This window comes from Thamnophis sirtalis, unplaced genomic scaffold (assembly GCF_051295495.1).
Source record: "Thamnophis sirtalis isolate CommonGarterSnake01/CBP01778 unplaced genomic scaffold, rThaSir2_p1.2 scaffold_8, whole genome shotgun sequence".
NCBI lineage: Eukaryota > Metazoa > Chordata > Lepidosauria > Squamata > Natricidae > Thamnophis > Thamnophis sirtalis.
The window spans coordinates 23,310,453-23,327,680 of NW_028261388.1; the positions used below are offsets into that span (position 1 = coordinate 23,310,453).

At 37.3% G+C, this 17,228-nt stretch overlaps 1 protein-coding gene across 1 annotated transcript in view; it reads right to left on the reverse strand.

Annotated features, from left to right (window-relative positions):
- The window catches only part of FLT1 (fms related receptor tyrosine kinase 1), a 132,420-nt gene that overhangs the window by 75,975 nt on the left and 39,217 nt on the right, over positions 1–17,228 (reverse strand). Inside the window, exons 9-10 of the mRNA XM_087721249.1 lie at positions 13,905–14,074; positions 12,641–12,797 (exon numbers count right to left, since the gene is read on the reverse strand). Coding sequence (XP_087577375.1) covers positions 12,641–12,797; positions 13,905–14,074 — 327 coding nt within the window. The remainder of the gene's footprint in view (positions 1–12,640; positions 12,798–13,904; positions 14,075–17,228) is intronic.

The window sequence follows — 17,228 nt, forward strand, 5'->3', positions numbered from 1 at the left end:
AGAGAGAGAGAGAAATCCAACCTAAGTAGCATAGGGTTGTGCAAATTCAATTAGGTTTTCCATGCTGAATTTCTTGCAAGTTGATAAGTTTGATCAGTTGATCAGTTTGGTCTGGCGATTAAGGCACCAGGCTAGTAAGCAAGAGAGCATGAATTCAAGTCATGCCTTAGCCATGAAAGCCAGTTGGGTGAACTTGGGCCAGTCTTTTCCAGCCCAACTCACCTCACAGGGTTGTTGTTGTGGGGAAAAGAGAAGGAGGAGGAAGATGTATTGGATATGTTCTCTGCCTTGAGTTATTTGTTAAAATAATAAAGGTGGGATGTAAACAAATAAAAAAATATGAATCCAGAATTTTCTTGCTCACAGCTTAGTTGGTTATGCAACTATTTCAAATTTCATCTTATTACTTTCTTTAAAAGTTGTTTGATGCTGATGAATGGTTGGGATTTATTCATAGGAGAATAACGATAGGAATCTATTTTTCATAATGTAAAACATTGTCATATGAAAAAAAAAGACTAACATCAACAGAGATGCAAAATTCATTGCAGCCTTGACTGTATTCCAATTTCACTCTGAATCACCTAGTTGTTTCAATCATGCATTCAGTGATTCATTCTCCATGTAACGTAAATGAACTATTCTATTTGTGATCGGAGCAGACTAGCTCATAGAGATAGCTAGTATTTGGAAAGTATCCAAGACAATGATAATTTTAGATAGTAAATATTCAGAAGCCTTGATTTCCACCCCTGAATTTTCAGATTTATCCATCACTGATAAAAAGGGGGTTTACTGTATATGCCACTCTAGTCATTAATGAACTTGAACAGCTCCTATAGCCTCCGGGGCAAATAAGATTAAAATAATGATAGAAATAAGGGAAGAAAAACCCAGAAAACCAATTTTTATCTACCTGGAAAATGACCTTTCTGATTAGCCAAGAGGCAACATCATTCCATCCACAAGACATTTCAAATAAAGATGTTATCGCTCATAATATATCTCTTCCCAAAGTCCTAAAAGCCTTCCCAAAAACCAATATGGTTAAGTCTAAACAGATTCTGGAAGAATGCTGTTTGAGGCAGAATTGGAAACTCATTCCTTCATGGACAGGACTGACGGTATTTCTGAAGAGAGGGAATAATCCTGAGGACATTCATGCTTTCCCTTATGCAATTTGGAAATAAAACTATAGCTTTATGAGATACCCCAAACTCAAGCGAACATGGTTCAATCGATGATGAAAATCTCATTTTTAACCATAAATTATTTCCTAATTCATCTACCTATTACTCTACATGTCTATCACATATCCATGTTTAAAGATCCAGTTAGTGTGTGTTTGGGAAGGCATCATTCAGCTTTGGAAAGCAGGAGTCATTAATTTTAGTTTCAATTTCCACAAAAATGAGGAAAGAGGAAGAAGTTGTCAAAGCTTCTTTCAGTCAAAGCACACAATAGAATACCTTATGCCACTAGGCTTGAAATGTTGGACAACCTAGAACTACGCCAACTAAGGTTTGACCTAAGCATAATACACATATTGTCTGCTACAAAGCCTACCTGTCAATGACTACTTCAGCTCTAGCTCAATAATACACAGGCAAACAATTGATACAAACTCAAGATGAATCGCTCCAAACTCGATTGCAGAAAATACGACTTCAGCAACAGAGTTGTCAATGCCTAGAATGCACTACCTGACTCTGTTGTTACATCCTGAAACCCCCATAACTTTAACCTTAAACTGTCTACAGTGGACCTCACCCCATTCCTAAGAGCTCTGTAGGGCAGTGTTTCTCAACCGTGGCAACTTGAAGATGTCTGGACTTCAACTCCCAGAATTCCCCAGCCAGCATTCGCTGGCTGGGGAATTCTGGGAGTTGAAGTCCAGACATCTTCAAGTTGCTAAGGTTGAGAAACACTGCTGTAGGGGGCGTGTATAACTGCACCAGCGTGACTACAGCCTTTGCCCTACTGTCCCCATTTATTCGTACCCATTTCCTGTGTTCGTGTCCATGTTTATACTTATACCTGTTATCTCGTACATGTTTGACAAACTAACTAAATAAAAAAATAAAGCTCTAAATCTAAAAATCCTACATTCAAGAACACCAGTTCTGTAAAGAAATGTGTACTTCCCCAAACAGTATCCAAGCCCCAGGAGGCACATTTCGTATGCTTTGGTCTTACAGAGCATATATGGCTACATTTTAAAAGGCACATATGCCTAGGACATCAACCAGCAAGCTCTTGAGAAGGAATCTAGGACAGAGGGGGAGATGTGGGGGGCGGGGGGAAGAAAAAAGACATGACTCTTAAGGATACATCAAACTCTTAAGGAAGTAAATTGTGCCATGTTTGAAGATGCAAAGATAATCACTGTGCTGGGAACCGTCTTATATGCAGGAGGAAGCCAAACAACAAGAGGAAAGCAGCATATGCTCCTAATTTCGCACAGGAAGCTCCCAGCACCTCCTGCCTAAGTAAGATAAGAAAACTCCCATGGCCTATTCTGGACAAGGCCACTGTTATCACCCATAGCTTCACACTATCCTCTCCCTACTCCACAGTTTGCTGTCTTAATGAGATCCTACCTCCAATTGCTTGCAGCTTGCCAAGTACAATAGACTGAAATATTTATAACTGTGGCCAGGGAAGCTTTCCAGGCTGAAAGTTTACTGCATGTCACCTTGATATTTGCCCATGGATTTAAAGTATAAACTAGTTTATTGATTACAAGGACTACTGATATAAAATCAAGTAACCGGGCTCCATCCTTAGAACTTAGATCACACATAAAGACACAACTATGTCTTTAGTTGTGATCTTGTTGTGCTAAACAGAATACATTACATACATTGTATTTTACAGGTGTAGCATTTCAGATAAAGAATGCTCTGATCCATAAAATACTCCTGAGTAATAAGTTTTGACTATCACTATTGCCTGTTAAAAGATTAGAGTCTTAAGACTTTAAAAACCTGCTAGGGGAAAAAAAACCAAACCGGGGAGGATATAGATTTTGCCTTTTAAAAATAATTTATAGCAATGTTTTCGAAACATACACAGGACACATTTTTCAGTGCATATAGTATCCAATAAAAGGAAATATAAAATATGATCCACATTACTATTAAAAATAATCATATATAACTTTGCTTTCTCCTTTCTGAGATATTCATTGTAAGAAGTATTTAGGCAACTCTTGCTTGCTTATGAGTCATCCTGAAATTATGGATGATTTTTCAAAAGGACATTCCAGTGTCATTTTGGGAGAAACTATAGAGCCTTAAATTCCAAGATAAATATTAGTGACTTTCAGTGAATGAAAGGCATAAAAATGATGTAATCTTTTTTTGAATTTATTTTCCTCATTGGTCTCCATTTCAATCAATATAAATTATTTCTTTCAGAGGTATCTTTCCTTGCCTCGTGACCCATAAAACTCAGCATCTCATTTGCAGTCCTCAGCATTCCAAGATTGTATCACCTTCCTTCAAGTGTTAACCATCGTGGGGTCATTTGCTTTCCCTTCCCTTAAAAAAAAAATCTACGAAAGGTGTGGAAAAAAACAGCCATCGTATTTCCACCAATATATTTGATTACATCCTCCACGCCCTGAAAAAGTTTTCACTACTTTCCTGCCTTTGATGTCCAGAATCCATAGGGAAGTAGATCTACTCTGATCTCAGAAACATAGTTACACAAGTTGAGAGCTGTCTTCAATGATTTGTTTTAGTAATCATAATATTATATTAGCAGAACATTAGTTAGGAGTTTTATGGTGGGGAATCTTGTTCACAAACCTCCCAAAGAAATGCCAGAAATACTCAATGAAAGCCATACAATATTGATTCCAAAACACAAACCCACATGGTTTGTACAGAAAGGACAGTTAGAATCTAACCAGTGACAACTATACATTGTTGTCAATTTCTTTTCCATTTATTTCCTTCAGGATTTTTGCTGCATTAAGAGTAATTAGAAGCAGATAATGTTCGTATATAATTAAAAGCCCAAGTTTCCGTGAACAATATAACACAACAGACACCCACCACAAAGTTGCCTCTTTTGACATTTATTACAGGGAGTTAACTAGGCATTTATTCATGCCTATTTGTCATCTGAACCAATTCTAACACAACCGAGAGTGAAGCAGAACAATTCTGGCAGTGTTCCAAGGAAGGAATCTTCCTTATTAAACCCACAACTTTTGTAGGCTCATTGTGGCTGTTATATGCCTTTGTTTCCTGAATGAATCAGTGACCTAATGTTTCTGAATGCAATACGATGGCATGTTCTAGGGATTACTCAACTTCCTATCTTCAATGAATTGTGTTACACCAGGCAGATAAATATTGTCTTTTATAGTTTCCAAGCAGTTTTATAGTCTCTGCATGTGTGTATTCTATGAATAGGAATGCATGCATTTGCTGCACACATCAGCATATTGTGGAGATGGCTAAAAACAACAATGGGTCTAACAGAAAAGAAATCTATAAGGAAAGAAAAGGGGTCTGAGGCAGTTGGTAAGCAAGTACGCTCTCTATGAACATTTAAAGTTAGGTTTTTCACAGTTATTTGCAGCAGTTTGGCTGGGAAGGGCCCATCTGTATGATATGTATTGACTAATTATCTTCATGCTATTACTGCTTCTGTGCTATAAAGTCTACAGTACCTTGACCTAAGCTACAGTTTGTAATAAATCGCATTAATTGTGATTAATCTAGCAGATTAACAAGCAGTCTCACACTCAGATTGGCACTCTGTTGAATTACATTGTTGTGCCATCCAAGATGCTTATTAGTATTGGTACCATATTTTCTTCCAGTTCTTTAGCTGTGTTGCCCTTGGTTCGCAAGTAATGAAAGAAATAGGAAGGGGAAAAAATTGAAGAGGTAAGGCTAAGGACAGGCCTAATAAAAATATTGGTTTAGCACCAGAAAAAAAATGAAGAAGCTTTAAATAAAGCAATAAATATCAGAATAGCTGGGAAAATTGAATGCTATAAGACATAAATTATCCAATTTAAGCAAAATCAGCTCTTTCAATCAGACCAGAGGTAATTCTTCCAAAGTATAAATGACAATAGGAATTTTGAAAATGGCAAACCAAACAAAAATGAAACAATCCAGCTTTGAAAAGTTATTTGGTACATGAGAAAGAAAAAGAAAATTCTGGATGAATAGAAAGAATCTGGAGAAGAATTTAATAAAAATCAAATGGAAAAAAAATACTAATAACAACAGAAATGGCTAAAAATTGAGCAAAAAGGATTAAAAACAGGACATCTCCTGGAAGTGATCAACTGCATGGTTTTTGACTCTAATATCTGACTTACATCCAATTATAGCTAAACATCCTAATGAAGTATTGCATAAAGGAGACATCAGCTAATATCTGGCAAAATGTATCTGATTCAAAAAGACCCAGCAAAAGGGATAACACCAGGAAATGCAGGCCCTATAACATACTTGCTTGTATGTTTAAATACTTGCTTGTTTAATTACTCACAGGCATAACAGCAGACAACATCTAAGATTAGTTAGAAGAAAATAGCATCCTCCTCATTGAACAGAAAGAGTGGGGGAAAGGAAAAATACAGGTACTATAAAAAAAACTTTTGATTGATAAAATAGCCCTGGAGAATTGCTGAAAAACAAGTTTTAATATGGTCTGTATTGTTTTAAAAAGGTGTTTGAGTCACCACCATATAGTTGGATCATTATATGTTTGGAAACACTGGTATGAGTAAAAATATTAGAAAAAACTATACAGAGTGGTAGAAGTCAGAATTGGTGGTTGGAAATGAAAAATATGGACTTATCAACCTTTGAAGGAGGATCTTCCAGGATGATTTATTATTTCTCTTATTATTTGTCATTGTCATAATCCTACATTGAGTGATTTGCAACAAAAAAATCTAGGCTATCAAACAGCAAAACATGTTAATAAAATCTCACTTTTACCATTCAAGCCATCAATTCCTAAGCCCTACCTGTGATACAGAACATTGCTGGAATTATTAACCAGACCGAAGCTGAACTGGATAGTTTGGAATGAAAAACAAGAAAAAGGATAATTATTCACTATGCATTACAGCCGCATAGTGATTTTGATAAATTATATATGGCCAACAGAAATGGAAGCAGAGGTTTACTTCTGTTGAACAAACTGTCAAAGTAAAAAAGCATGGATTGGCTGATTATCTTTAATTTTTGTAAAAAGGTAGCCAAGATCTAATGAATGTTAAAAATTGGAATTTACTAAACGTACAGGAAACAAAAAGTCAATATCAAAATAATGTAATAAAAATACAAACAGAATGCTGGCAAGCAAAAGACTCACATGGTCAATGTCTGCAAAACATTGAGAGGGAAATGGATAAAAATAAAATCTGGCAATACATAAAACGTTTAAAAAAGAAACTAAACCCTTGATTTTGTCTGTACAAAAGCACGTTATTTGAACTAATGCAATCAAGGCCAGTATTAAAAAATCATCAAGTGATTCAAAGGGCAGATTGTGTAAAAAAGCAAAAGAAACAATAGAGCCTATTCTCAGCTCATGCCAGATGATTGCACAGATTGATTATAAACAATAGCATAAAAAGTAGCCATAATGATTCACTGGAGTATCTGGAAGAATTATCATGCAACAGTCATGAAAAAAAAAAATTGGTAGGAACATACAGGTGAAAAAGGAGCCAAATATGCAGGCTAAACTATTGTGAGATTTCTGAATATAGATTGATAAAATCATAGCTAACAATACATATAACAGATATAACTGTGATTGAAAACAAGAATGTGTGGATATTTGATGTGACAATACCAAGTAATAGTAGAATAGAAGTCAAAAAATTGGAGAAGATCACAAAATATAAATATCTGAAAATCAAAACTCAAAGATCATGGCATAACCTGGCCATGGTTATCCACGTATATATACTATGTCAATATATTACAACATCCTAAATTCAGGGGTGGGTTCCGGCAGAGACTATCACCAGTTCGCTCAGGGGCATGCTTCGCTCACTCATGCGTGCTTGATGTGCACTGCACGTGGATGCACAATACAACTAAAATTGCTCTGCACAAGTGCAGAAGCAAAAAACAATATGGCAGCACCTACACCGGGAGAACCAGTTCAGGGTGTAGTAGGCCTGGGTCGCTACTGGTTCAAGCTACTGCCATTACAGTTGAACCAGTCCAAACCGGTAGGAACGCACCACTGCTTAAGTTCTTGGGAAGGTACCGTAGATGTGTACCTTCTAACACTAGTTAAAGAACTGTGACTTCACAATATTTTGAACAGATAATTTTTATTATAAATATGTATGCTTATCAGATTGAACTCTGGAGAATATGGATGGACAAATAATACAATAACTAGAAAAATGTACAATAATCTATAAACTAACTGGTTGGAGTTACAGAAGCCTAAAAGTTAATGCCAGTTCACCTATTGGATTACTTTGTGAAACCAATTGTCTCAGGTTTTTACATCTCCTGAAATCTTTTTTGTACAAAATGCATTTATTGGTAATACATAGTGATAAATAAATATTTGAACATGGCTTATTGAACATCCCCAAATCATCTGCTGATGAGGTCAAAGAACCACCAAGAAGTTGTGTCTTCTATGCCCCAGAAAGACCATTATAGCAAAATGTAAGCACATAAAGTCAGCTACATAGAATTTGAACTCCTGAATTAAAGACAGAATACAGAACCAACAATAGATAAATTTGGTTTATAGATAGAGCATTTGATACCTTCTGCTTTATTTTCAGGAGGCTTCCAGTGAAGAAATCATTTAGTAATTCATTCCAGAGAATAAATTTTTAAAAGGAAAACAAAAGGGATAATTCAACCACAAGCAGTTAGATCCAGTCTACCCATCATGCATGATGTGCATTCACAGAACTCAGCATTAGTTATGTTTAGTTTAGTCCCTGTTTTAAGCATATTTGGATGAGCACAGATCCAGAGCTGACTCACCAAATACATTGGATATTTTGAATTGTTTCAGAAAGACTTAATGCTGGGAAATACAGTATATTCTCCAGTTGGATGAATGCCAAAAGGCAGAATCCTCTTGGCTAATGAGCAATTATGAGCAATGGGCAATAACTTTCTGCAATTTGTAGGAGATGGTCTGCAGTGGGGAAACAGTTTAAGGGGCTGAGGACGGATTAGTTATTTCACCTGAACTTTCACTTTATTATTTTAAAATTCCAAAGATGTATTGTTGTTAAGCAGAATTTTGGATTCATGAATTAGGTAATCATTTCATCCAGGGAAATTTCATAAGCATTGGTTAAAACAGAATAAAAATAAAATAAGCACATGGAACTTTTGACGTTGAAGTGTGAGTATCCACGTTATGCCATATCTTTCCTTTTTCTTCCAATTTTTCTCTTTATCTTTGAACGATAAGCCAATAACTCTTTCACTTTCAATTTTCAATTTCTTTGTTAAGAATTTTTTTTGGGGGGCAGGGGGTCATTCTGCATGCACTGATGTTATATCATTTATTTAATAAAATGATATGCTGCCCATGTCATGTTTTGAGCTGACATTACAATCTTCTTACATGTTACATGCATGAATTGCGCCATTTAGCCATCACCTCCACACATCAGAAATAGAGATACTGCCATTTTTATCCTATCCAAATTAGTTTTATTGGATCAAATTAGATTTTGTTGTGGTCTATTGGCTGCCAGCCCCTCCAGCAGCCGAATCAGATGAGGAGGTGGTGTGGGTGTCAGGGCCAGCATTAAGGCAACTTGAGAGCTCCAAGGGGGAAGAAGGAATGGAGCTGTCAGAGCTAGAGACAGAGGCAGAGCCTGGGCTTTCCATCAGCCCTCAGATGGAGAGTCAACAGCCCCCAGGTCTGGATGTGGCTGATGAGGAAGAAGAGGAACAACTGGGTCCAGTGCCTGACACGCAGATGCGTAGACGGCAGGAGAGGAGAGCAGTGGAAATCTATGAGCCGATCCTTGGGACGGAAGAGCCACCACTGCTAGTGAAGCCCCATCCTAGCTGTGGAGATAAAAGGCAGGGGGCAGAGATGAATAGGTGTGGCAGACAACTATTCATCTTCCTACCGGACAGACTTGTTAGCCTGCTGTGTGTGTGTGAGAGAGAGAAAGAGACTGTTTGACAGGGCTGCTGGCACTCCTAATAAAGGATTTAACTACAGATAATTTGTTGTGTTTTGGGAGAACAGATTTATTGTCTTTTGATAGAATAAGGATTTCCATATGCTAACGTATTTCCCATAAGGATTGCTGTACAATCAATTCTTCTACACAGACATCTTTGTCATCAACAGGAGCATCACCCAGGACGGCCTACATGAATATTTACCTCAGGATACCACAATAAACATGACGACTATTTTAGGTAATAACTTGATTGTTAGCCTAGAAATAATACCATTAAATATTTTTAAAATGGCTAGTTTGAATTTTGGAAGCATAAGATTTCCAGAGAAGGAACACAGGAAGATTCATCAGCAAGTAGTCAGCAAGTCTTATAGTCAGCAAATCATGTAAAAAATGACGTGAAGTAACAGTAAATCTTTCCCATCTTAAGGGAATCAGGCAGTGATGGGATTCAATTTTTTTACTACCTGTTCTGTGAGCATGGCTTGGTGGATATGGCATGGCTTGGTGGGGGTGGTTTGGTGGGCATGACAGGGGAAGGATATTGTAAAATCTCCATTTCCATCCCACTCCAGGGGAAGGTTACTGCAAAATCCCCGTTTCCTCCCAATCAGCTGAGACTCGGGAAGCAGAGAATAGATGGGGGAGGGGCCAGTGAGAGGCGGTATTTACTGGTTCTCCGAACTACTCAAAATTTCCGCTACTGGTTTTCCAGAACTAGTCAGAACCTGCTGAATACCACCTCTGGAATCAGTGTAAGGATAGTTGCACCTAACTACACTCTCAGAAAAGCTGAAGTGGCCAATTTGGACAGTCTTCTCCACAATGGGATTACAATTGATCTGATCAATAGAGACACATGGTGACTGTGGCATTCAGAGAGTCAAGAATCAACACATGTAGAAGACGTCTGATTCTGAAATAAGGCTTTAAAGAAATAACTGTTCCTAGCTCCATAATAATTTTGTTGGGCAAAAAATTTTTTATTTGGTGCAAAAAACCATCTTTGACTTGAAACTATCCTAATAGTTTTGTCTTTGTTCATCTGTGTCTGTCTACATGACAAGTATATTACAGCAATCTTTCAGAACAATGTCTTTGTCTGATCTCAAGCCCGTAAGTCAGCATGAAGCCAACCTTATCTCTGTCAGTGTTAAAGTCATGTTTCACCTTAATGCATAGTTATAGTTTTGCTGTAGATATTATCTAAGACATTCTGCTGACCATTTTGTTAGCAGTACAGCCAGCTTAACATCAATTGCTCACTTTAGCTGGTGCAGGCCTGACTCTTCTCTTCAGCCAACATCTTTTGCTTGGGACAAAGAGAACAGTTGCTTTCAAATCAAGCTCTCATCTTTACCTCGATCAGCCTCAATAGCAGCTGTCCAGGGGTGGCAGACGTAAGGAGAAAGCATACATGGTGAAGAAGTGGGAAAGAGAGTTATTTCTCTCTCTGCTCCTGATAACTATGAAAGAACTTTCCCAACTTCGGGAAGCTACTATTTAGGCTGATTTTGAAGACAACTTTAATGTTGTTTTGGAATAGCATTATTTTGGTGTAAACTGCTGAGTGTCAACTGGATTACAGCAGCATACAGAAATAATAAACAAACAAACAAACAAATAAACAGCTGATATAAGCTGCTCTTCGATCTCCTTCTTTTGATGTTAATAGTACCAGATAATTGTACTCAAAGCAATTTACTTTATGCCCTAGCTTCATTCATGAATATATGTTCAGGGCATGTTTATCCTCTGACTAGTAATGTTTGATGAGAATGCAGAGAAACAAAATTCTGCCAATCCTTTTTCTTAATGACTGGTATGTGGTAGACAGCACCATTACCACCATGGTACCCATGCAGGATAGGGTTTGCCAGAGAAGATGGCAAGGTTTATACCAATGTATTACATGGAGGACACTTCTACTCAGTTGTAAGAAAGAGTTTTTTGAGTTCTCATTCAAGAGTGAAAGGAATGTGAGTCCATACATTAAACAAGAGTCGGTGAGTTCATGTATTAAATGAAACCATTTAAAGCATTGTTTGTTGAACTACTTTAAAATAAAACCAGTCAAATAATGTCTTCTCCCACCCACTCAACTGTAGAGCAAATGTCAAAGGATTCGTTGGGTTGGACTTTTTCAGTCTCTTGCATAACCAACTTTCTTCACTTCCACAATGCAACCAGGTTTCCACCCATATGTCTGTCATTGCTCAATTTTCCTTCATTAATGTTTTTCTGCTGAAATATGGTCCATTTCCTTGGAACTCATTACTTCTACATTTTGCCTGGCCCTTCCTCTTTTGATTTTTGTTTGTTTGTTTGTAGAAATCAATGGCTCCATACTCTTCTTAGTAGGAGATATAATGATGTATTTTAATAAGTGGGTAAGTGAACATTTGTGGTGCATTTTCAAGCTAATTCTTTTTCCTCTAATCATATCAATAGAAAGGAAGAGGAGAATAACCATAGCTTTGTGAGCACACTCTTTTCATGAAAAGATCGTGGGTTCAATCTTTGAGTATGGTGAGGAACACCTGCTTTTAACAGCCAATCAATATTGTATTTAAGAGAGAATGGTCTGATTCACAATGATACTCATGGCTGGTCCATCACACTATTTGTGAGTAACAAATCCAAGAGAATCGGTAGGTAGATAACAGAAAGAAATATGCATAGACCAATCTCTTGAAAAAGCATGCAACAGAGGATTTAAATTATCCTGATGTCATCTGGTAATGTACCTCTGCAAAAACTCAGAGATCCAACACATTGTTGTCCTCTCTTTCTGACAACTCCATTTCAAAGGAAATGAAAGAAATTACATTGGGGTCTCCTAGCCTGTACATAATCCCCACAAATAAGCAAGAATTAGATGAAGAATTAAAGTTGGCATCTCGAGGGATCATGTAAAAATTGAATATAAGCTATCCAAAAGAAGAGAAACTAAAGCTTGCATGCTGAGCTTCAGATAGTGATGAACTTCAAAGGTTTTTCAGATTACAGATCTATCAGTCTGACATGTACCATAAGGCAAGATATTCAAACTGATCATTAAGCAATATATTTATAAGCATTGCATAAGCATGCTGCAATTTCAGGATAAAAAGCAGAGCTTGTTTAATTTCTTTTCATCCCAACAATGTCTTTAGATAACCTATCTGAGAAACAAAACAAGTGATGTTGATGAAGTTACCTAATGGGTAATGAAATATCAGTAAGCAAACAACCAGGCTCAGAGAGCACTAAGAATTCCACAGTAAAACCAGCTTTTGCTTCGTCAAGTCATCCCACCTCCTCCTCTATGACTCATGATACCAACATAATTCATTTCAAACATTTTTTTAATATTAAGACATCCTAAATACCTTTAGTTGTGCTGCCAATTGCATGGAGAAGACGTTTAATGAAAACATGGAAGGGCAATATTGGAAGCAAGGATCAAAAATGATCTACCTTGTTCTGGAATGGTTCTGTTGACATGGTTGCCAGGTCCATTTTATCACAGGATGAGGAATGCCATAAACAATGCATGTTAAAATTTGTTTAGTTCCTAGTTGATAGAGATTGGGACCAGGAATTGATGACACTTTTTCATAAATCTGAGGTTTCACTGTTAACAAAGAAGAACAGGAGTAAACGGAAATCTTATTCTAAAATAAAATGGAAAGAATTACTTTGAAGCCCCTTCCACCTACAGTTTGTGTTTTGATCTGACATAATTGCTGCCTATATGTGTCCCAACAACACAGCTTTCAATGGCCTTGGAAAATCAGAATCAGTTTGTTCTCTGCTTCAGAAGTGCTGCAACAGCAGTTTTGCAATGCTTGTTCTGGATCTACAGTTTTAGGGACTTCCAACCTGTCTTAACTACTTCCTCTAGAATTTCCTCCTTCCCTCCAGAATCCAAGTGGTGGGCTCCTTCTGCCCTTTCCCCAGTAAACAAAAAATTACATTCCTCATCTGACGGTGACTAGCTTATTTTTCCCCTGTTCTTTTTGTAAGAAGCCAATGAATTGAGGTGAAGAGGGAAGATTTTTGAAGGAAATCTTTTTGAGGGAAGATTGCCCGCCACAACATCCTACTTGTCGATGACTACTTCAGCTTCAACCACAATAAAACATGGGCAAACAATGGATACAAACTCAAGGTAAACCGCTCCAAACTCTATTGCAGAAAATATAACTTCAGCAATGGTGTTGTTACATCCTCAAACCCCAAAAACTTTAACCTTAGACTGTCTACTGTTTACCTCACCCCACATCTAAGAGGTCTGTAAGGGGGCGTGCATAAGCACACCATCTCATGCGTTCCCTGTCCTACTGTCCCCATTTATTCCTACCCATTTCCTGTGTCCATGTCCATGTTTATATTTATGCCTGTTATCTCGTACATGTTTGAATAAACAAACAAACAAACAAAAATAAATAAATAAATAAATAAATAAAAAAAATGAAAAATGACATTGCCTGACTCAAACAACCCATTTGCATGGACACATAGGACATAAGCTAATCAGCTGGTGACACAAAAGTTGAATATGGAAATGCCATTTTTTAAAGACACTAATGCCTTTGTCAGAATGATTTTAGCATAGCAACATGATCTCTGATAATGAAAACCTTTTTTTAGAATACTTATGTTTAGTCAGAATTTAAGATAACTTAATTTAAATAAACAGGATTGCAGCTTACTGTCATGGATAGTAATGTGTACTCACCATTTATTCTGAGTGTTATTGTTAAATTTTTTTGTAGGTTCCACTGCCGGGTGCTCAACATTATAGTGTAGTTTCCGGCATCTTCTTCAGCAACATGTTTTATAATGAGTGAGAAATCTCTAATTTTATATCTGGCACACATTTCAGCTGCAGGTAACCCATCCTTTAACCTGTGGAGAAAAAAATCAAATCCATAATTGCTTATGATGTCACTGCATAGGTTACCTATGTAATATATAAACTTTTCAATAGGAAGCAAGCAGAGGACATTTTTTTATGGATCAAGGACTACACTTATTATTCTTTTTAGTAGCATGCTAGAGGCACACATCATATGAAGAAACAGGAACAGCAGGTATAAAAACTGAAATTGGTATCATTTAAATTGCATGAACGTGGTTAATATGATTACTCTTCAATTGTGTCTTTACTAATTTCCCATTTACATCCATGAAAAATGATAACATTTAATGACAGGCTTTGAATAATGTCTAGGGCAGGGGGTCTCCAATCTTGGCAACTTTAAAACTTGTGGACTTCAACTCCCAGAGTTCCTCAGTCAGCTTTGCTCTGGGTGTTAAAGTCCACAAGCTTACAGTTGCCAAGGTTGGAGACCCCTGGTCTAGGGCAGTGTTTCCCAACCTTGGCAACTTGAAGATGTCGGACTTCAACTCCCAGAATTCCCCAGCCAGCGCTGGCTGAGGAATTCTGGGAGTTGAAGTCCGGACATCTTCAAGTTGCCAAGGTTAGGAAACACTGGTCTAGGGGACCCATATCCAAATCTTCTGAGGACCAGGGTTGTGTAATTCTGATGTGAGACACGGCAGGTTGGAGGAAAAAATTACATTACAAGACTTTATAAATGTTTAAAAAACTAATTAATGGTCAATTTAGTGGATTTATTTAAAATCCATGTGGATTGAATTACACATAATATGAAGAATGTGTAGCTGCTAATGATCTTCGTTTTACTCATTTCGTTCCTACTCAAATACTAATTGTTAAAAGAAATGTGAAGTGTTTGAAATGTTCATGAAATGAAATGTCGGGCATTCCTTTTATTAAATATTATTAGGGAAGTACATGAATATAGAAAAATGACAGGAGTTCACTACAACCCCAAGTCTCCTGGAATTCCCGCTGTTTTAGTTTTTTATTAAAAGACATTCCAAGCTTAAATTTTTAAGGGAAACATCAGAATATTCAAACATCTAACCCAGAAAAAAATATATGTTCTTTTAATGCTATCTTAAATCTACAAATCTAATAATTTTACTGACAATAATTGAAACCTGAAAAACAAAAACCCCAAGTGTTTGAAATGTCATTTTAAAAAAAGGAACATGACATTTAAATGATTCTGTGTTACATCTCTACTAAAGCTTATGAAGCTTTATTATATTGGATGTAGTTGTTTGGACTAAATCAGAGATGGGTTACTACCAGTTTGCACCGGTTCGGGCGAACCGGTAGTGGAAATTGGGACTGTTTCTTGGTCATTTTCTCATGTTCGGTGCATGCACAGAACAATTTACAGTCAACTGTGCACGAGCTTGCAGCACCCACGCATGCAGCGCACATGAAGTGAACCGGCAGCAAAACCGACAGCAACCCACGCCTGGACTAAATAATCACCCAGAATCAATAATTGGTTCTTTTGAAAGTCAGTCTAAATGGTTAAACCCCATGAGAGATCACTCTGAAAAAGAGAGTTTCCTTCTCCTCTGATATTGTTCAATTACTATTACTACTGCTTTGGCTGCATCAAAGAAAGAAGTGGTACCCTTTAGTTTAAAAAAAGGGTTGTAGCCTCGGCCCCATGCAAACAAGTCATAGAGGATGAGGAGGATATAGCCAGGTGTGATATTTGGGAATCTGATAAGGTAAAGGTAAAGATTCCCATCACACATATCTACTAGTCGTTCCTGACTCTAGGGGCGGTGCTCATCTCCGTTTCAAAGCCAAAGAGCCAGCACTGTCCAAAGATGTCTCCATGTTCATGTTTAGCTGGCATGACTAAAAGCCAAGGGCACACGGAACGCTGTTACCTTCCCACCAAGGGTGGTCCCTATTTTTCTACATGCATTTTTACATGCTTTTGAACTGCTAGCTTGGGTCAAGTAACGGGAGCTCACTCCGTTACACGGCGCTGAACTGCAGACCTTTCTGATTGACAAGCTCAGCGTCTTAGCCACTGAGCCACCATGTCCCTGGAGATCTGATATCACATCTCAAATGTATGCCCAAGGAAGCACACGAGCTAAAATGCTAATAATTGCTGATTTGCTAAAATTTCCAACAATATTTTTTAAAAAAATATATGATTTAATTTTAGATCTTATAAAAGACTAATTAAAAATAATGTTTAATATAGCAATGGTCATTATTTTACTTTAACAAAGTAAAACAATCAAATTGATTGATTATTTATTTTGTGGTATTTCCCACATTTACATTCAATCTATTTGATTAGCTAATAAAACGGACATAAAAAGAGGGTAGAGAGAACTAAAAAATATATTACACAAAAAATTGAGAATTGACCATTTCAATTGGCCAGATCAGTTGACATTTGACCAGGAAATTGTGGTCAAAGACTTGAGGCTTGGTTGCTCTCAGAGGCCTAACTGGGGTGGAATCTCTAAAAGCAGAGATTCCATAGGGGGTAGGTCCTTTCCAAGTAATAGGAACACAGCAGTGGTGTGATTCAGCCAGTTCGCACCTATCTGGGAGAACCGGTTGGTAACTTTCTAAGTATTTCAGAGAACCGGTTGTTGCAAGAAATCTCCTTTTGTTTTTTTCCACTTTACAGGGCTAATCCTGTAAGGAAGGCAGGAAGGAAACATTATAGTGTTGTTTCTAGCCTAATCTTTATTGACCTGCTTACAGAAACTGCCTCTCCGGTTAACCCTTATTACATTGTAACAGCTTAGGTAAAGCGTCCATCGACCTGAGTGACCTTGAGTTGGGCACGCCCACCCAGTCACATGACCATCTAGCCCCACCTACCCAGATGGTCATTAGGACAGAGAACCGGTTGTTAAATTATTTGAATCCTACCACTGGAACACAGAACTTTTCCTGGCAATTTTAAAAGATAAGCAGGCTAGTAACAGTGAAATTGTCAAGTTTTAAGTCATTTAAGATGTTAAATTGTCAGATAGAAAATTGGCAACTAATGCTGGTCCTTCAGTAGAAGAATCACATGATCATCTTCCAATAAAGCCAGTTTTTTTTCCACCAACAGCAAGAATTTTTTTCAGACTGGTTCTTGGAAGAATAAATGGTGGTAATCGAGAAGGTAAGAGGCAATTTCCAAATTGA